The sequence below is a fragment of the Dama dama genome, chromosome X, assembly GCF_033118175.1.
Source record: "Dama dama isolate Ldn47 chromosome X, ASM3311817v1, whole genome shotgun sequence".
NCBI lineage: Eukaryota > Metazoa > Chordata > Mammalia > Artiodactyla > Cervidae > Dama > Dama dama.
In genome coordinates this window covers 131,860,924-131,882,818 of record NC_083714.1, presented here as the reverse complement: position 1 = coordinate 131,882,818, position 21,895 = coordinate 131,860,924, and the positions used below count along the sequence as shown (strand labels likewise).

General features: G+C 40.6%; 1 protein-coding gene and 1 non-coding gene across 2 annotated transcripts in view; both read left to right on the top strand.

Annotated features, from left to right (window-relative positions):
- PHEX (phosphate regulating endopeptidase X-linked) overlaps positions 1–21,895 on the top strand; it is a 199,095-nt gene that overhangs the window by 158,332 nt on the left and 18,868 nt on the right. Inside the window, exons 16-17 of the mRNA XM_061136653.1 lie at positions 14,119–14,173; positions 20,395–20,462. Of these exons, the coding sequence (XP_060992636.1) occupies positions 14,119–14,173; positions 20,395–20,462 (123 nt within the window). The remainder of the gene's footprint in view (positions 1–14,118; positions 14,174–20,394; positions 20,463–21,895) is intronic.
- TRNAR-UCU (transfer RNA arginine (anticodon UCU)) lies at positions 566–638 on the top strand. Its single transcript has one exon. It is a non-coding gene; the product is annotated as a tRNA-Arg (tRNA).

Below are 21,895 nucleotides of genomic sequence, written 5' to 3'. Positions count from 1 at the left end.
TACCCTTATCAAGCTAGGTAGCAGTGTCTTCAGACACAGAGTGTAGTGTGAAATAATAATGGCTTAAGTCTGCTGTATGGGAAGTTATACTCAGGAGCTATTGCATAATTTAATTATATTTGAACTGATAAGGTGGTTAAACAGGAAGATAAGGAGCTGAGGTTGTTAGTGCCTAAACTTGTGCTTCCCTAACTCTGTGATAAATGTAGATCTGGTCTTCCTGCTTTTAGTAAGGAGACCAAACTTTGATGGGAGACCTTGTATGCCACTGATCCAGTTGCATGACCTTGGTCAAGGTGTTTCTCCTTCCTGAGCACTCTTGTCCTCATCTGCCATATGTTGAGGTTAGAGTTTTTGATAGGATTTAACAAGATCAATTTGAAAAGTGCCAGCATATTGTCAGGGTCATGGTTTTGTATATCAAAACCCGGCATGCCCACAAGTAATGCTTGGGATAGCCAGTCGGACACAGGATGCACAGCATAATATGAAGCTTGGGGGAAGGGATATTTTGAACTTTTGTCCTCAGAAGATTTTATACATTAAAACAATATTTTGGCAAACTTCCCTGGTGGTCCAGTGGTTAAGACTCTGAACTTCTACTGCAGGGGGCTCAGGTTCGATCCCTGGTTAGGGAACTAAGATCCCACATCCCACATGGAGTAACCAAATAAATGTTCATAGCAGCTTTATTCATAATAGCAAAATTCCAGAAAGAACCTAATTTCCATCAACAGAAGAATAGTTGAAGGAACTGTGGTATATTCATACAACTGAGTATTGCACAGCAATGAAAAAGAACAAACTGCTCCATTCTACAGCATGTGAAAATGCCGCTAACTTATAATGCCCAGTGAAACAATGCGTGGTTCCATTTATATGAAGTCCAGGAATAGAGAAACAAATTTGTGGTCAAAGTGATAGCAGTTAAAATAATGATGCCCTTTGTTTGGGGGGATATTGACTGAGATGGGGACTTGGAAATATCATCTTGATCTGGGAAGTGGTTGCACAGGTAATACTTCAGTAAAAACTCACTGTGTTCTAATTTTTTTATATACCATAAAATTTTGCCTTTACTTTATGTATATAATACCTCAACAGAAATAGTAATACCTCTGTTCTCCATTTAAAATGTTTAGAAAAGCATATAGCATACACAGACATGTGGGCTGATGATAGGTGACCTCAGACCAAGCTGCCAGAAGTGTAGATGAGGGATCACAAACATTTTCTGTAAAGGGCCAGATAGTAAATACTTTTGGCTTTGGAAGCCATATGATTTCTGTTGCAAATTCTCAACTTTGCCGTTGCAGCCACGGACAATTCATAAACAAATGGGCATGGCTGCGCTCCAGTGGAACTCTTTAGAGTGCTGCAGTTTGCCAGTTGGGGGTGGAAAGCACTGGGAGAGGACGGGATCCAGGGAAGCTTGTAGCATGTTGCTGCCCCAGCTTCCAAAGTAAAATACTTCAGGTCCAGTCAGGCAGTGGTCCCGAGCTGTGGTGGGGAGCCACTCACATTTGGTTCTCATCTCCACTGATATGGACTGGTGTTTAGCAGAAGATTCACTTCATGTATTCAGTATCAAAGTGTATCTGCATAGTGCCTCATTTCAGTATTAGTTTTTTATTTTCATAGGTCTCAAATCATATTAAGCATTTATTTTAAGCAAATAAAACCTTGGCTTGAAAATAAGCAAGGCCGAAGGGCTAAAACCAATGATTTTATTATCTTATATGCAAGGGATTTAGTTGCCTCAGTTTAATCACAGATACTCTGCTAAAGAAGATAAGCCTTTGTCCAGAGGCTGGGCTTACGCTGGCATCAAACTATAGAATTAATCCCAAAATCAAACATAGACTTGTTTTGCTGTTAAGGAAATAACTGTGTTTCAGACTGGTAGAATTTCTCATGCTTTGCTGACTGCCTGAAACCATAAAGTGGAAGCCAAGTTAGCAAATACTCACCTGCGGCCTCTACTGGACTTTAATGAAATTAAATCCCTGAATCCACTTGATGGTGTATTTGAGGAGAATTTGAAAATAATCTGCCATAGTTTGGAAGCTTGAAGAAAGGAAACTCAAGTGGCCACCCAATCCAGACTTCTTATTATCTAGAAGAGATCCTGACAGAGCAATTCTTAGTAATGTTTCTACTGATTCATGTCGTATTTATAGCACCCCCCCCCCCAATAATTCTTACTTTCTGGTAGTCACACTCCTGTGTAGTCTATCCAACACCAGATGAGGCTGACCTCTGTAACTAATAGGATACTGTGGAAATGGCAGAGTGTGACTTCTGAGGCTAGGTCATAACAGACATATGGCTTTTGCCTTGCTCTCTTGGATTGATCACCCGGGGGGAAGCCAGCAACCATGTCATGAGGGCCCTCAGGAAGCTGGTGGAGAGGTCCACGTGTGAAGGACTCAGGGCCTCCTGCCCGTGACAGCACCCTGTGCACCCGCCATCTTGGAAGCTTGTCCTCTAGTCCAGCCAAGCCTTCAGATGATGGCGGCCCACACTGGTATCCTGAGAGCAACCTCACGAGAGACCCTGAGACAGACCATCCAAATAAGCTGTGTCTGAATTCCTGACCCAGAGAAACTGTGAGACAGTAAATGCTTATTGTTTTGAGCCACTATTTGGGGGGAATACTTTGTTATATAGAAAAAGATAAGTGATACAGACATTACAACTCCCCAGGTACTGAGTTCAGTGCTAGGTCTGTATAATACTGTATGGTGTAGTGGTTAAGAGTGTGGGCTTTGATTCTGAATCCTGACTTGGCCACTGATAACTCGTGACCTTGGACAGGTTACTTAACATCTTTAGGCATCAGTTTAATTACCTATAAAATGGGGATAATAGTAGTGGCTATCTTGTAGGGTGGTGAAGATTAAAGGTGGTAATATATATAAAATGCTTGGAAGAGAAACTGGTTTGTAGTAGGTAGTCAATAAATCTTAGCTGTTAAACAGTTCTTGCTTTTGAGGCATCAGGAGAGAGAGACTTGTAATCAGTCATTTATAGGAGATCATAGGAAGGGTGTGCAGTGCATCCTGGTAGCCTCAGAGCAGTGGTAATTACCTAGGGGAGTGAAGGTTGGCTTCACAGTGAAAAGGGCATTTGAGTGGGCTTTGAAAGGAAAAGAAATCTGTAGGCAAAGAAGGTAGGTTGGGACATGCAGAAGTACTGGCTGGTACAAAGGCAACACATGCAGAGGATGGCAAGGTGGTCACAATTGCTGGGGGACAGACTGCATGTGTTAGATGTGAGGAGGAAGGCATGATGGGAGATGAAATGTAGAAGAATTAAATGAGGACCTTGTAAGCCACATTGAGGAGCAAGCCATAGGGATCTGGTATAGTTTTCTTTCTGGAGAAGAAAATGGCACCCCACTCCAGTATTCTTGCCTGGAGAATTCCATAGAGAGGAGCCTGGCGGGCTACAGTCCATGGAGTTGCAAAGAGTCAGACACGACTGAGTGACTTAGCACAGTACAGCACATAGTTTTCTTTGGGAGGAGAGAAACTTCAGTTTCAGTTCCTTGGTCTTAATCTCAAAGATCATGGCTTGAAGAGGGAAAAGACTGAGGCTCCTGAGGCCACCGAGGCCAGCTAGGGGTTGGGAAAGTGGTTCAAGAGAAGACTGGGGAGGGTGTAAACCTAGGTGGTGGCAGTGGTGAGAAGAATTAGGGAGTGGATAAGTTAAATCCCAAGATTGTTCTCAAATAACGGTGTAATGATAATACAGGTAGTTTCACAACTTTTCCACTGATGCTTTGAAGGACTCCCATAAAATGGAGAGGACGATTGTTCTTCACAGCTGCTCTTCACTGAGAACCACTGACGTGCCAAGCATTGTGCTGGATGCCTTAGCATGTGTCAGCTCTAGTCTTCACGGAAGATCTCTAAGTTGGGCACTGTGGGCCATTTTACAGAAGAGGAAACTGAAGCTCAGGGAGGCCAAATCACATGTGAAAGAGCACACAGCTAGCACAGCTGGGAGTATAATGCAGCTTCTGTCATTACAGACTTAATCTTCACCCTACACTGCTCAATGCTAGATAAGAAATATGAGGGTTACATGAAATGGTGTGAACACACTCAGACAAAGTTGCATGCATGATATAATTGTATGTCAGAGTAATCACGCTATTCTGCCCTTCCCCGTGTGGTGGGGGGTTGTTTCTGTTTGATATGGAAGCAAGATATTGTTGGGTGTGGAGACAGCCAGGAGGTGAAGATTGGAAGGTCAGGTGGCTGTGCTAATCTTGTGTCTTCAAGGGTGGGGCCTGGAGCAGCCACTGATGAGTGCCACCGGTGAGAGCGAGCTGTTTGGTTATACCCCTGATCTTCCAACCATCGGATTCTGGTAGAGTGGGGGAGAGGGGGTTATGGGTTATATATTTTGCTCTATTTCCCCAAAATGTTTTTCTTCACAAAATTTACTGTGAAATTCAAAAACTTTTGTTAAGTGTGTTGAAGTTAAGTCATGAGCAAACTGCAAATAGTTTGCAAAATGGTGCACATGATGCATTTAGCAAGGTCATGGGACACCTGCTATGATTATTTTAAGACGTTCTTGTCCTGGTCTAGTCCAAGACTCTGGAGGTCCTAATACAGTCTCCTGTCTTGGGGCCTGACCAAGGAGGCAGCTGAGAATGACATTCTGGGCAGTGCCACCGAGGGACAAGGTGCCTTTACATGGGGAGCCCTGTAGTCTCATGGCATCCCTGGAAATTGTGAGTACCAGGACCCATGCCCAGAGGGACATGTTTACCACCTGCCGTGCACTTCCGAACATGCATGCATGGGGCAGGACACATGCTTTTTCCAGGCAGAAGACTGGCAGCTTTGCTGCAGGGCCACTGGCAGAAAGCACAGAACAGTTTTAAAGGTCAGTAGGGCTTCCCTCGTGGCTCAGCTGGTAAAGAATCCGCCAGCAATGCAGGAGACCTGGGTTCGATCCCTGGGTTGGGAAGATACCCTGGAGAAGGGAAAGGCTGCCCATTCCAGTATTCTTGCCTGGAGAATTCCATGAACTATATAGTCCATGGGGTCACAAAGAGTCGGACACAACTGAGTGACTCTCACTTTCTGACTCAAGAGGCAGGCTGTGAGTGGAACATGCTCTAGGAGTGACATGGATGTGAGTCAGGGTGTGGAAAGCATCAGAAAGCTGGGAAAGAGCCATGATGAGAGGAAACAGGAGTCAGAAATCTCACTCATCTGTCATGATGGTCACAATCTCACTTGTCCTCCCTTAAGAAAAATTAGTTGTTTTGAACCTTTATTACAAAAGTATTTTATCTTTATTGTGCCAAATCTTGAAAAATTTAGATAAGCTAAAAATCTTTTTAAAGTGAATCATAATTTAAAATAGCTACATTTAATACTTTTGTTGAATCTCAATATGTTTATCTACCATATTTAAAAATTGAAATTAAACATGAGCTCATCCAACTATACTGTTTTTTTCCCCACTGAAATTTGTAACAAATATTTTTAAAAATTTATTACGAATTCTTCTAAGTCACCATGCCTAATATTCCACCAAATAAAAGCACCTTAATTTCTTTAATTTTCTACTGATAGACATTTAGGCTGTTCTATTGCAAACAACAACAGCAGCAACGAAAACTACTGAGATGCATTTTGTGGCTAAGTCTTTGTCAAATATGAGTGTGTTCTTTAGGATAAATTCCCAGATACGGAGAGATTGCAGAGTCAAACGGTATGCTCAATTTATGAAATTTTAAAATACATGTTATCCTACTTCTCTTGAGAAGAGTGGTACCAATTTATATCTTCACTAACAATAGATGAGATGGTTTTCTTTTACTGAGTTAGGCATTGTGAAGATACTGCTGGAGGAGATGAATAAAGAGACTCACTGTTTTTTTGTTTGTTTGTTTGTTTTGTTTTGTTTTGTCTAATTGATAAGGAGAAAATGTTAGTCACACCCAGATATGGCTCAGTGACACCACACAGGCATTTGTTGAGGCATCTACTGTTCTCCCAGGCCTGGACTGAACATCACTACCCATAGTGTCAGTTTTGAATACCTAGGATAGCAATTGTGTGTATGAAATGACCTGGTGGAGCATGAGTAGAATCCGAGATACTGAGCTGCATTGTGGGAGGAAATTTGTGTTTTCTCTGTCAGATGTTGAACTTGAGCAGTGGTTCTCAAAGCGTGGCCCCTGGATCAGCAGCATCAGCATCACTTGTAATAAATGGATGTTACCTGGTCCCATCCCTGACCTCCCAAATAAGAAACTCTGGCAATGGGCCCAGCAATATATGTTTTAAGAAGATTTTAACTATCAAACCTCTGCTACATGCTGAAGTTTGAGAACTGCTGAGCTCTAAAAATGGAGCAAATGCAAAAGAGGTCAGACTTGGGTGGGTAAATGTAAGGAGGCTAACTTGTCCTGGTTTGCCTGGGACTGTCCCAATTTTATCACTGAAAGCTCACATCCTAGGAGCTCCTTCAAGCCTGGGCCAACAGGGACGGTTGGTCACCCTGGTAAATAAGAAGAGAATCTGTTTGTTGCAGACTGGAGGTAATTATGGCACAAAAAGAATAGAAAGGCCAGAAGAGAAGCTTTCAAGATGGAGGGCAGATTTTGGAAGCTACTTTCTGCTTGTCAGTTCTAGGCTGATGGATATGGTGGCAGGAGGTTACCTGCGGGAAGCCAGCAGATGGCCAAGGCATCTTGCTGAATCCCTTGACGTGAGTCACAGCTGTTAGAACTTGATATTTTCTGGAAAGGGGATGGTTGGCATTCACCAAACTACTGCAAGATGCCAAATTGAAAAAAAAATCCACTATTAATCTTAGCAGTGATGACAATGAAATCCCTTTACAGCAAAAAATATAACCAAAAGTGCTTTGTAATTGCAGCAATTTCCATGTTCCTACTGATGGCCCCCTAGCTTCTAGAAGAATGGTATCGGGCTTATCTGATGATGAGAACTAATCCTGAATAAGATGTAACAGTCATTCTCTCTTAGAGTGAGAATTCAGCCGGATTTTCCAAAGCAGTTGCAATTAAAACTATTTTTGTCCTTTTGTAAAATCATAATTTATAAGCCATGTAAAGTTTCAGTTTTGAAAGAATAGTCTGTGAAATTATAATACAAATATCTAATCATATGTTACAAGCACTGTGTTGAGGAGCAGTAAAGAGAGGAGAATGAGACAAGAGGGCTGACTTATATACATCAGTTAAGTTAAATATAAGCAGCTCCTTATTTTTCCTAAACTGAGATTTCTGTACTTGTTTGCATATTAGAATTACCTGGGGAGCTTTTATAAGCTCAGTATGCATCAGCATACTGACGTTCAGGGCTCCATCCCAGATATTGTGACCTGATGTGTCTGGGGCAGGGACATGGGTTTATCTTATAAAGCCTCCCCAAGGGATTCTAATGTCCAGTTGGGGTTGAGAATCTAGGGGGTCACAACTAGGATGCACCAAAATAACTGGGGACCTGTTGAAAACTCTAACCCCCACTGATCTCACAAATCTTTTACCCATTAGCCCACACATGTGTATAGGTAACCCCTTTTCACCACACACGTATGTATCTACTCCCATGTATCCAGTATTTCTCCACTGAGTTTAAAGAATATTTCAATTAAACATATACTTTAGAGAGCTTTGGTATCAATTCACCTTCCTCTTTAGATTTTACAAAATGGAATTTTTTTCTAGTTATATCCTTTTCCCTTTCCCTGGGTTGTTGTTTCTTTGAGGACATTTGTAGGTTTTGGCTTTCTTCACTTAGTTTGATGATCCCTAGTTTTATCTATGTTCCTGAAAGTTGAATGGATTTCTTCTTTTGTGTGTGTGTGGATTTCCCAGTTGCGCTGTGGTAAAGAATCTGCCTACCAATGCAGGAGGTGCAAGAGACATGGGTTTCATCTCTGGATCAGGAAGATTCCCCTGGAGGAGGAAATGGCACCCACCTCAGTTTTCTTGCCTGGGAAATCCCATGGACAGAGAAGCCTAGTGGGCTATAGTCCATGGGGTCATAAAGAGTCATTCACATGCATACTGAAAATTGGAGGCCTCCCATCTTGTTAAATCTGACCAAACATGGAAACAATAGGAAATGATGTGCCAGTCTGACTATAGTTATTTTTAAAATAATCACCATTTGTAAATGTTCATATCTTAAAAAAACTTCACACCTAAAAATAACCAAACTTTGGAGGATAATGCTTTTAAAATACTTGCCACATGTTAACCTTTCTGAGCCATACACTTACAGATATTAGATATAGAACTTAAAATTAATGTGGCAATTACATGAAAACATACAAAGAATGTAGGGAAAAGAGATTAAGTTTGTTCAATATTGTTAGGACCAAAGGACTCTGATCTATATCAGTATTTTGTCTGATTTTTTCATTGTAGCCTATGCCCTAACCACAAAAGGGAAAATATCCTACTTTTATTCTTTGGTGGTAGGGAGGGCTGAGAGGACATAGGGGTGATGGAATTGGCACAGAGCTGGGCAGGTCTTTTTATCTTGTCAATATTTACTTTCTGATTGAGAGTTTATTGGAAAAAAATATGCAAACCTCAAAACTACGCTAGTTTGGCTATGAATATAAGGGAATAGAACCAACAGAGTCCCTAATCTAGAAGGTAAACAAAAACCAGAGTTTGAACAATGGAACATATCCCTATTCTGGTGTTGAATGTGGAAACTTCAAGAAGTAGCACATCGATAGTATTAATAATATTGTGTAATGTTTTAGACTTTGGCTAACCCCCACTTATAGGTAATGTTTAATCCTCATCACCCTTTAGAGTTTCACAAAGTGCAGATTCCATTTACTCAACAAATATTTATTGAGTGCTTACCACCTGCCAGGCATTGTTCCAGCTCTGAAGATATTGCAGTGAAAGAATGGTAAAAGTAAATAAAAGTCCTTTTGTTACGGAGCTTGCATACCAATTGGGGAAAGACAGATAATACTTTATAGACAATAAGTAAAATGTAGATACCATAGATGGTGGTATTATGATGAGATATAAACCAATTGCGGGGGGAGAGGATAATACTTGGCTCCTTTAAAAAAGCACTAGGGAAAGCCTTAATGAGAAAGGGACATTTGAGTAAATATCTGAAGCTAGTTTTAAACATAGTAGTGGGAAGTTCTGGGTTGGGGGGAGAGAAAAAAGAGAAATTACTAATTTTTATTTTGATCTCTCCGCATAATAGATTGGCCAAAAAGTCCATTTGGGTTTTTGCATAAAGCTCAATAGTTTGAATTTGCTATGCCTGAGGACATATGTTTATTTTCTAGGGTCTAAACTTTAGGATAACGGGCTAATTTTTTCTCTATATTTACCTGTAATAAAAAAAACCTAATTAATATGATTTTATACTAATAAAATGAATACTGGAACCTAGAGGTGTTGAGATGTTTGCCTTTTCCTGGAAAGGTGTAGCTAGAGTTAGGATATAACTGTGACTTTAAAGGCCAACTAGTTGAACCTGACCCAGTGAATGTGATCAGTTCTTTCGCAGTTGTGTCCTAAACAAAAGTACTCTATGCCTTTTACTGTTACCATTTTGCTAAGACTGCAACTAGATTAGTCAATATTCATCAATAGAGTTACGAGAAACTGCAGTGAAAATGGAAGGCTGACCAAGTAGAAAGTCTGAAGCAGGCCTTATGATTTTCCTACCTGTAGATTTGAGAAAGAGAATTTTTTGCTACCAAATAATGAGGTTATTACAGCATGTGTGTTTGTGCATAGCCGTGTCTGACTCTTTGTGGCCCCATGGACTGTAGCCCGCCAGGCTCCTCTGCTGATGAAATTTTCCAGGCAAGAATACTGGAATGGGTTGTCATTCCCTTCTCCAGGGGATCTTCCTGACCCAGGGATTGAACCCATGTCTCTTGTATCTCCTGTATTGGCAGGAGGATTCTTTACCACTAGTGCCACCTGGGAAGCCCATATAAATGCCAGTATTTTTTTTTTTTTTTTGGTCCAAATTTTAGTGTTTGAAATTATTTTACTACAAGCTGTATTTTTACTTGAAATAGAAATTTGCTGGTATTTACAAATGTATGAGCAAAATGCTGCCATGTAAGCTGAGTAAACTATATACTGTTTTTGGATAATCTTTGGAAGAATTTTCTATAACACACATACATTTATTTCTCTTTTAAAAAATTTGTTTATTTATTTTTGGCTGTGTTAGGTCTTCTTTGCTTCATGGGCTTTTCTCTAGTTGCGGTGAGAGGGGGCTACTCTCTAGTTGAGATGCATGGGTCCTCTTGTTGTGGAGCACAGGCTCTAGGACACGTGGGCTTCAGTAGTTGTGGCTCCTGGGCTCCACAGCACAGGCTCAATAGTTGTGGCACATAGGCCTAGTCGCTCCATGGAATCTTCCCGGATCAGGAATTGAACCTGTGTCTCTTGTGTTGGCAGGTGAATTCTTCACCACTGAGCCACGAGGGAAGCCCCACACATGGTTATTTCTAAAAGAGTTTATTACAGATGATTACCTTTGATTAATTAGCATTTAAAACATTACATTTATGTCCAAAGCCCCATTAACCACCCACCACCCCAAATCCCAGTGATCTCTAAGAGATAAATGACTACTGTGACCACTTTGATATGTATTTTATAGACTTTTTCTGTGAATTTTCATACATATACACAAACTGATAAGAGGGTTATTTTAAATATATAAATGGCATTTATATGTCTATATCTATGCCCTGCTTTATGCCAATAGCATTTCTTAGAGTGTTTCCCATGCTGGAAGATGGAGATCTACCTCTTGACTCTTCCTTTGCTGCACAGGCATCCATAAAATAGTTATATCATCAAGTCATTCCCCTCCTGTTGGACATCTAGATTGTTGCACGCTTTTCTCAGTTACAGCAATGCAGCAATAAATGTATTTAGTCATGACTCTGCAGTGCATGTGAGCCAGTGATTGGGCAGTGGTTCTTGAAGCGTGGTTGCCCAAGCATCAGCCTCACAGGGGAACTTGTTAGAGGTGCAAATTCCTAACCACCTCTCTGGACCTACTGACTCGAAACTCTAAGGGTGGGGCCCAGTAATCTGTATTTCAGTAAGCCCTCCAGGTGATTCTGATGCATGGCAAAATTGGAGAACCACTGGCATTTAAAGGTTTAAGAGATGACTAAATTGCTTTCCAAAATGCTCGCAACAATTTATACTCCCACTAACATGCTTCCTACACCCTGGCCAATATTACCTGTTATTAAATTGATTAATTTTTGCCAGTCCAATAGTTATACTTCTCTTTCCTCCCTCTCCCTCCCTCTCTCCTCTCATGTTCATATATGTATGTGTCTGTATGTGTACATACATATGCACACATACGAATTTACCTTGTAAGGGATGTCTCCCATAAATATACAGATGGAAAAAGAATCTTGAAAAGTGTGAAATAGGTGGCAAGGCAGTGCTGAACTGGGAAGAAGAGGAGCTAAAATGAATATGCAAGAAAAGATAAGAAAAGCCTATTAAAAAGGGAGAGAAAAAGAAAAAGAATCCCATTTCCATTTATTTATTTTTCACTTCTCCCTTTGCTCAATAGAACTCACTCACTTTATGAGATAAGATACTTTTGGCCTTGTTGAAATTTGATCTGTCACTCTTGCCAGTTGACATCTCCAAAAATGCAGCTTAAACTGTTAATCCATTCACTTCAGCTAAACGGTCCTAAGGGCATCAGATTCTTGTGTTGATCAGTGTTTGGTTCCCTGGCCCTGACAAGCTGTGAAGATCCAGATGATCAGGGGAGCATGATGGCTGTGGCTGGCGAGTCTGGGGCCTCTAACAGCGACGGCGGCAGAAAGGAGGCTCAGGCAGGTGTCAGATGCTTTGCTGAAAAGGGGTTGGCAGTGGACATAAATGCTGCCAGCTGGGCACATTACCAAGCAAGAAAGCCATAATGATTTAATAATTAAATCACACTGGTCTATGATCATTGTTCTCATTAGCAAAGATCATTGCTTTTTGATGATATATATTATATGAGACAGAATTTTCATACAAACACTGTGATTTGCATATATATGTGGTATATATTTGCATATATATATATATATATCTCCAAGTCAGAATGACTTACTAAAAGTAATCACCAAAAAGAGGATGGAATTTTGATGTAAAGATGCCAAGGATATTTAAGAAAATGTGGAAATTATGAAGATTTATTTGACATCACCCCTCTCGAGTCAGATGCAGTTTCCATTATGTGAAAGCAGCAGGAAGAGAGAGGACTCCGGGCTGGATCCATCTCTGTTGTACAATAAGGTTTTTGTACCTTGATATTGCAAACTATGATGTTATTAAGAACATATCAATAATATATATATATGAATTGCACAAATTAATATTTCATTTCTAAATAAAGAACCTGCTTTCCTGCCCTCGTGACTCATAATGTCCTATCTTGGAGGGGAGATAGACAGGTTGTTGAGAGGAAAAGAAGGGAGAGAAAGCCTTTGAACTCATGAAAGAGCTTTCAGTCTCTAGGAGCCTTGAGCAGTAGCCCTGTGACAGGCAGGGATGTTGCAGAAAGTATCTTTTTCTAATTTTTTTTTTGTTACTATTCATTGCAATTCCCAGTTGTAATGACTTGTAAGTGCAGCTCCTAGGATCCACTCCAGGGTACAAAATTTAAAGGTGAGTTGCAGTGGCAAAGCAAAGCAAGGCATTTCTCCCACTCGTCTGCACCCCGGGCCAGCTACATCATTTGTGGGGCTTGGTACCAAATGAAGAAACGGGGACCTCCTTTTCAGAAAGCAGGAAAAAGTGCTGTCAAGGGGCTGCAATAGAAAGCTTTGGCCTTCCTTCCATGCTCTCTCATTCTGTAGACTGGTCACAGTATTTTTTATCTGCTATTTGGTACTGTGAGTTGTAAGGAAAATTAAAAATTTAAATCATCAGCATTATTTTACCATTCATCTTTATATTGTACAATGCCAAAACAAATACAGATACAAGAACTTTTACTTGAGCTATGGAATCACCAAAATTATAGTTTGTATTTTCTAGCTTATACATGAGTATGTATTTTCTTCTTGTCAGGATGGTGGAAACACTGCATAAAACTAATTCAGCAGGTTTTATTTCATTTCTTTCTACATGTGCATTCTATCAACAATCTCTACCTTTGGTATACTGATGAATAAGGAAGGGCTGAAAGGGAAAAAGACCGGGGTAGTCCTATCTTTCCCTTTCATGTCATCATTTTGGTGTATGTGGTTGCCTAATGCAGTGAAGTAACAGGAGTAAGATAGAATTCTTATCTAATAAGATAGAATTCTTATTCACGTTCTTAGAATGCCACTGCTGCCTTTTGGTGGTCAAAGCAAATTCTGGTTCCAGTTGAAAGAGCCCTCTTGTGGCTGTCAGAACCCCCACCTATTCAGTCCTAGATGTAGCATACTTAACTTGTTCTCGCTTTGAATTTTGCTGAACTCACACGTGTTGTGGGTCTGTCAGAGTTCTGTACTTCCAGGGAGCATCTTGTATGCTGTGTGCAAATAGAGCATAATAGAAACTGTGGACAGAAATGTCGTGCATGGCTCCTTTACTCACAAACGTGCTTTATTGTCCCCTTGGTCTCCACTTCCAAAATCACATTCAAACATAAAATTGTTAAGCCTTTCAGACAGTGACAACAGAGCGTTAAATCCAATGTGAGGTTCTTTTGCACAGGGCCCTGTGTGACTGCACTGGTTGTGCACCCATGAAGCCAACTCTTTCTGTGTCAGGGGAAGCTGCAAGGACAGCGGGAAGCCTCTTTCATGCGCTGTGTCTGAAGGAACCCCTCTCACAGCAGCCTGCACTACTGCCCATAGTGTATCCACACAAAATGGTTTCCTTGAAACTGATGGAATGCACTGATTTCAGACTCTAAGATATTAATAAATATCTTAGAGGCAGTTGGATCTATTTGAGGGCTCCCAGCTCCATGAGGAGTACCTTTCTGATGGGCCTTTGAAACTCCAAGGCTAAAGCTACAGTCAGGTACTTATCATCAAATCAATCTCTATATCCCTTACAGTCATGTTTGTTTGTCTTTCTCCTAGGATTTCCAGCAGGAGAACTCCAGAAGCCTTTCTTTTGGGGAACAGAATATCCTCGGTAAGTAAACTAATAAGAGAAACCAGTTACTGACAGGGAAGGAAGAACATGATGTTTGGCAGAGCACAGAATATAAAGTAAAAAAAAAAAAAAAAAAAAGCAAAACCAAACAAAAGAAGGCATGGAACCCAGCATGGGTTAGTCCCCATTCTCATCATGTTAGTTGTCTCCTGATGCTTGTTACCAGGTTGTATGATTGGATAAGAAAGCTAACCTGTACACAGGGAGCTTTCATTTGTTATGCATTTGTTTACTTATGTATTGATGCATACTGGAAATACGTGAACCTTAAAGGACTGTTGGGATTTGAGTTTCTGGTGATGGATTTAAACCCATTCCAAATGGAAGAAATGATGTGAAAAAAGGGAAGAAAATTGCTTTTAGAATAGCAAAGAGTCTAGTTTGTTTGAAGGGAAATAGTAGAAAAGAAGTCTGGAAAAGGAGGTTGATGTTTGATATTGGAGTGCTCTGAATTCCAGTAAGGAGCCTGGACATTAGGCAATAGAAGATACTGATGTTTTTGAGCAAGTAGAGATAGTGAAGTTTGACTTTAGAAGCATAATCTGGGTAGCTATACAACAGGTCAGAAATGGACAGTGTATGGAGTTAGGGATTTCACTTTAGAGGCCGTCAATACCAACTGACTGTAGAGTCATGTAATTCAGAATTTCCAGACATAGTGGGAATTCTAATAATCATTGTCAATTATATCACCACTTTTATTATGTGCCTTTGCTTGCGCTGATGCTTTAATGCACGAAAAATGTAGTCTTGATTTTAGTAGTCACTTATATTTTGGTGGCAATTTGAATATGATTCTGCAGGTTAAAAAGATATAGGATCACATACATATATAAATAAGAGAAATACAGTGGCAGTGTTGTTATTTAGGCTTTCCCAGAAGCAGATTCTGTAACAAGGATTCAAGTGCAAGTAGTTCTTCTCAGAGGTGACACCAGGAAATACCACCAGGGCAGTGAGGAAGTGGGACAGGGAAGGAAGGAAACCAACTAAGTGTGTCAGATGAATTTTCTATGATGGTCATAATGAGTTATCACAAATGAAGTGGCTTAAAACAATGTAAATTTATTAGCTTACAGTTCTGTAGGTCAGAACTCCAACTGGGTCTCTCTGTGCTAAACACAAGATGTTGTTAGGGCAGCATTTCTTTCTGGAAGCTATAGGGAGGAGTCTGTTTCCTTGCCTTTTCTAGCTTCTGGAGGCGGCCCACATTCCTTGGCTCATGGCGCTCTTCCTCCATCTTCCAAACTAGCAAAGTTGCATTACTCTGACCATTCATTCATTCATAACCACATCTCATTCTGGCTCTCCTTATCTGCCTTCTCCTCCACTTAAAAAATTATTTATTTTTGGCTACTCTGGCTCCTTGTTGCTTCAGGAGGGCTTTCTCTAGTGGCAGACACCAGGAGATACTCTCTAGTTGTGGTGCACAGGCTTCTCATTGTGGTGGCTTCTCTTGTTGTGGAGTATTTGGCTCTAGGCACACAGGCTTCAGTAGTTGTGTCACATGGGCTTAGTTGCTCTGAAGCCTGTGGGATCTTCCTGGATCAGGGATCAAACCTATGTGCCCTGCATTGGCAGGTGGATTCTTAACCAATGGGCCACCAGGGAAATTCTCCTTCACTTTTTTTTTAAGCCAATTATTACTGTGGGCAACTTGAATTCATTTCTGCTGGAAAACTGTAGAATAAGCTTCAGCACAATTTCATCTCAGGGGCAAGGGAGCTGGGGTATTTGTTTTCCAACTCACTTTCCACAACTGATTGAAGGCTGCCACTGGGTGTTTTAACTCACTGGCATTGCCCTGCATACGCCTAGAGGGCTCTGGTGGCCAGAGAAAGCCCTCAGGCAACTAGTTTCAGGTGCTGGCAGTTGGAAGCTGTCAGATTGGTGTGCTTAAAAATAGAGAGTGCTCAGGGACAGGATCAGGCATCGATAAAGCCTCCCATAGGGAAGCACTGTCATTAGCATACATAAAATTAACCAGTTTGTATGGACAAAACCCATTCATGTCATCCCAGGTTTCAGCTGTGTAGTTTTCATCAGTTTAGTTCAGTCGCTCAGTCGTGTCCAACTCTTTGTGACCCCACTTCCCTGTCCATCACCAACTCCCGGAGCTTGCTCAAACTCACGTCCATCGAGTCAATGATGCCATTGAACCATCTTGTCCTCTGTCATCCCCTTCTCCTCCTGCCTTCAATCTTTTCCAGCATCAGGGTCTTTTCCAATGAGTCAGTTCTTCGCATCAGGTGGCCAAAGTATTGGAGCTTCAGCTTCAGCATCAGTCCTTCCAATGAATATTCCAGACTGATTTCCTTTAGGATTGACTGGTTTGATCTCCTTGCAGTTCAAAAGACTCTCAATAGTCTTCGCCAACGCTACAGTTCAAGAGCGTCAATTCTTCTGCACTCAGCTTTCTTTATGGTCCAACTCTCACATCCATACATGACTACTGGAAAAACCATGTTTTGACTAGACAGACCTTTGTCAGCAGTTTTCATCAGTGTTCAGACAGTTTTAACCAGTGTTCAAATATTTGTAATCAATTTTTGTGTTGTTAAGATTAGAAATTTATATATATTTCCATAAAGTTAAAGACAGACTAAATATTTGCTAAGCTTGCTTCAAACTAAAGAGGGTCCTAGAATTTTTTGATGTTGCTTATCATTAGCAATTAAACTGATCTGTTATTGTGGTTATATGCCTGGACACTTGGACATAGTCAGGTTGGAGTTTGAATTTATTGATCAGTGGATATGTTTATCATGTCCATGAGATGATTTTCTGATATAAAAGTCAAAATCATAGAAACTTAGGAAATGTTGATGTTCACCTTTATGCTGAGCGAAAGAGAAATTTTTATTTTTTTCCTAGGGGTTCTATGTTTTGCACTGAAGTCATCCATCCTCTGTTAAGATATCCATTCAATAATTATTAAGCATCTTTTGGACACTCAGCATTGGAAATATGGTGATGCTGTTGAGATGGGAATCACAGTGTAGTGAGATGGGTTCCCATATATCCATCTCTTCTAGATGGATCTCCTCCAGATCCAATGAGTGGGTATTCTCTCTCCTCACACTGGTCAGCTTAGCCCCCTCATGAGTGTTGTGTCTAATTGTAGTGATATCAACAAGCTGAATTGTTTCCAGAGAAAAAAATCAGGATTTTAAATGGCCTAGGACAGCATATTCCAAAGTGTGTGTCCCATGAAGTAGTAATGGAGGTGAATCGTCCTTCCCTTCCCTTTCTTTTGGAGAATCACAGTACTTAGCAGCGTAGAAATTCCCAAGAAGTTCTTCAAGAAAAGTCTATCTAAATGTGTTTAATTTTTCCTCCCTTTTTCCTGTGTTTTGGAAATTGCTGGCCTCGAATTCATGACTGATGAGAAAGAGTTGAAAGAACTTGAGGAGAGAGTACTTGTGGGATAACCTCATAAGTATCTTCATGTTTTTGAAAGAAAGTTAGGGTGGCAAAATCATTTAGTAAATTTGGGGAGGTCAGAGGGTATTCATCTAGAACATCTTGTACCACCACACCAGACCAATAGATAGGAGAGAGATTCCAGGTCAGCACTAGGGAGCGCTGTTTTATCTAGAACTACTCAAAGAGGGAATGGGCCGCTTCAGAAGGGGATGAGCTCCTGGTTATTGGGCATGCCTAAGAAGAGAACTCTTAGGACCATTTGAATGGGTTTTTTGAGGGGACCTATGCCTCTGCTAAGGAGTTGAACTAGATGACCTTAAAGCTGCTTGTAACTCTGAGATTTTTATGAATTTCCATGTCAGGCATAGAGTAGCCTTTGCTTGATGACAGAGTGAGATCACAATTGCTTTGTTGTTGACAGCAAATCCTGTGCATATGTGAAACCCATTGGGTGGTAAGAACAAAAGAGAAACTGAGTAGGTGGAAAAATTGTCATCTTTTCCATTTTATTTTTGGAAGGCTAGATTTTCTCTGCAGGAGTCTTCTTGTTTCTGGCCAGTCAGTCACATTTTAAAAGGCATACGAATTTATTTATTTATTTTTATGACATGCTAATTTAAATAATGCCCATTGATAAAATGAAAGATGCAAATTTAGTGTTATGAAACATTATCATTGTCAGGCTTAGTCATCTAAAATTACTTTTACTTTTTGTCTCTTGTCCAAAGGATTGTGATTATGTAACTGAGAACTGAAACTTACAATGATTCAATCATTTTCTGAATTCTCTATTACCCTTTGTGAATAGGAAGCTCGTTCGAGCAGTCCCTCTTAAGGGACATTTATTGCAGAGCAGTTGCTATAAGCCCCCATGGTTCATCCCCTAAATTCATCCAGTCAACAGCATTGACTGAGGCTTGTAGAGGACTGAGTACTATTCTTGGAGCTAAGAGTCCTGGAAAAACGAAATGTTATAGGCTGCATAGTGAGACTTACTGCTGCAAAAATTAGCTCTATATAGAATTACAAGTTTGTCCCACCCTGCTTCCATAGCTCTATGATTGAAATGCATCATTTTACTCTTACTTCTTTAATGAAGGTTTGCAATGATGGAAAAACAGTAGGAAAGCATTTTTTTCAAATGCAAATTACCTTGCAGGAAAGAAATAACAAAGGAAGGAATTGCCACCAAGGGGAAAAATTAAATCTTGCAGCACTTCCTTGGGTATAGTTGTGACAAGCAATTAGCATGTTAAGGATCATTATGTCCTGTAATAACATGTTGCTTCAAATTTCTTGTTCCTTCCACTTATAGGTCCTATCTGGTGCTGGGTGATTTTGATGTTGCATGTCAGGAAGCAACTGTGAAATATTTTTGTATAAGTACAAATCTCAGGAAGAATCCTTATAACAAGGATTTAAAGTTGTCTATAATCCTCATGCACACATTGAATGATTAAAATAAGTAACATAATGATCTGTCACTTGCAAGAAATGGTCAGGTTAATCAGTTAGTTAAATCATTGTTACTCATTTACCGTGTCCTAGATCCAGAGAATTTAGCAGCAATCAAATAGATAAGGATTTTGTCTTCAGGGAACTTTTAGTTGAAAGAGAAGATCCCAGACATATACATAGGGAACCCCCTTACTGATTTCCTGATATATCATTTATATGTTCTCTTTCAGTTACCTATTGCTATGTAACAAAGTGCCTCCACTGTTAGCTCATGATTCTGCAGTTTGGGCAGTACTTCAGTCAAGACAGCTGATTTCTGCTCCATGTAGTATTGGCTGAGCAGCTCGATTGGGGCCATGGGATCTAAGATGACTTCACTCACATGTCTGGTGCCTTGGCTGGGCTGGCTCGAATGGCTGGGCCTCTCTCGTCCTTTAGTCTCTCAATGTTTGGCATCTCTCACTTGCTTCACTTGGCATCTCCAGCTCATTACTCCAACTTCTTTACATTGCAACTGACTTCCAAGAGGGCATAAAAATGGAAGCTGTAAGGCCTCAGCCCAGAAGTCACACCTGGCCCCTTGCACTGCATTCTGGTGGCCACAGCAAGTCCCGAGGGCCGTCCAGTTTCAAGGGGAAGGAAATAGATCACCTCTTGGTGGGAGGCAGGGCACACGCATTCAGGGTGTGTGGAACGGTCAGCGGTCGCCTTTGTAGGTGAACAGAAATACTCTAACACCTTTTCCAAATCTGGTTCAGGCTTCATAGTCTTTGCTGTCCGCCTGTGAATTTGTCTGTCACAGAAGCAGAGGAATGTGACTACCTTTGAAAGCAGGGTGATCCCTTTTAATCTCTGCTCTATTCCTGTTTTATGTCTACATTTGGAAAACAATTTAACTTCTAAGTCTATAGTGATTTTTCAACAGATGAAAAATAAACAGTATGTTTACTGACAGGATCTTCTCAAAACCTGCTACTGCTTTGGGTGTTTATAAATATAAACTGCAGCTAGAGTGGGTATATATACCCACAGAAGCCTCAGGGCTGAAAGGGACTTTAGAAACCATCCCTTTCATATCCCTGATTTCACTGGGTAGAAACTAAGGCTTATATATGCTCATAGTGACACCATTAGAAATGATAGTTTCTTTGTCTATTTCAATGACAAGGATGTATTTACTTTTTTTTCTTATTACAATTTTGTGTATGTGGTTAGTAGAAAACAGATTGTCTTGGCTTTTCATTGAAAAAAAAAAAAGAATTATGCTCTGACATTCATGCTTATAATTTTAACTCAATTATATATTTATGCCATAGATCTCTGAGTTATGGTGCTATAGGAGTAATTGTTGGACATGAATTTACACATGGATTTGATAATAATGGTAAGTACCGATTCAATGTATAAGCTGATGCTTTTATGGTCATGTTGATGATATGGATGTTAATTGTTGCTATTATCTTTGGAGAGTGACATCGTCTCAGACTGAAGATTATCCAAAGCAGTATAATTGCTGATTGAAAACTTCCCCCCATGTCTTGATGTATTAGCTTGCAATAAATAAATAATTCTTCCTGTTGGAGATGGGGTAGAATTAAAACAGACCTTGTAATTTCAATGAAATTAGTTTTGCATTTAGATCTGAATTGCCGTAGCTGCCGCAGTAGTTATAGGAATGACTTTATAGCTTCTCTTCCTTTCTTTATTCACCATTTTGAGATACTCTCCCCGGAGGTGTGAGCTCTGCTCTGAAGATGAGTATACATCCTGCCAAGTTAGGACTCAGGCAGTTAGGACTCTGAAACTTGGCTAACTGATTCCTTTACACTATTTCAAGGCTTATGCAATGTTTAATCTCTGTTTTCCTCTATGCTGTCATGTATTCAGAATTTCTTTTAGAAAGTCTATGTTTTCCTGATAATGCATAATATAGAGTATGGTGTGTATCTTGATGACATAAAAGCTAAAAGAGCAGAGTATTGCACAAACTAAAGAAATGATTGCCCTTCGAAAGTCATCATTTTTAATCAGAACTCCTTTCTCATTTGGGCTTACCAGGTGGCTCAGTGTTAAAGAATCCACCTGCCATGCAGGAGATGTGGGTTCGATCCCTGGGTTGGGAAGATCGCCTGGAGAAGGAAATGGCAACCCACTCCAGTATTCTTGCCGGGAGAATTCCGTGGACAGAGCGAGCCTGGCACACAGTGGTATACAGGGCAGACTCAGGAACTGCCTAGCCCAAGGCAGCACTGTTTAGAGGGACCTCTTTCTTCCGTATCTGTGAGATCTCCAACATCCTTTCCTGGATGTCTACCCCAGGGCCAGAGACCCTTTTGGTTCCTCTCCTTCTGGATAATTCTTTACTCCCAGCAGCTTTCCTTAATCACCAGAGTTTTTTGCTCCCCTTGCCACCCCTCCCTGTTGAAATGTAGCTGCCTGGGAGTCACCTGAATCCCCTGAGCTATATTTGGGTTATCTGAGAGGAGAGTCTTAGCTAAGAAACAAAAGCCAGTAGTGGTCTCTTGGTTCTAGGTTTTTTTTTTTCCCCCTGGGAAACTTCAGTATAGTTCTCCCTCAGAATCTTCTGGCAGCCTTTTGGACAGAATCGAAAGACGGCATTTCATTCCATAACCAATACTTAGAAGAGTGCATTGCACAGTAACTATTTAATGATCACTTGGTTAGCGGGTCAAGGACAGTGACTCGGAGCTCTCCAGGGGTGGGGGGATTGGGGTGGTAGTGGCTTGCAGCCTTGCTGAAGAGCTCTGGGTCATTTTCCTTAACACCTTTGCTTTGGGGACTTTCTTCTTAGCTCGC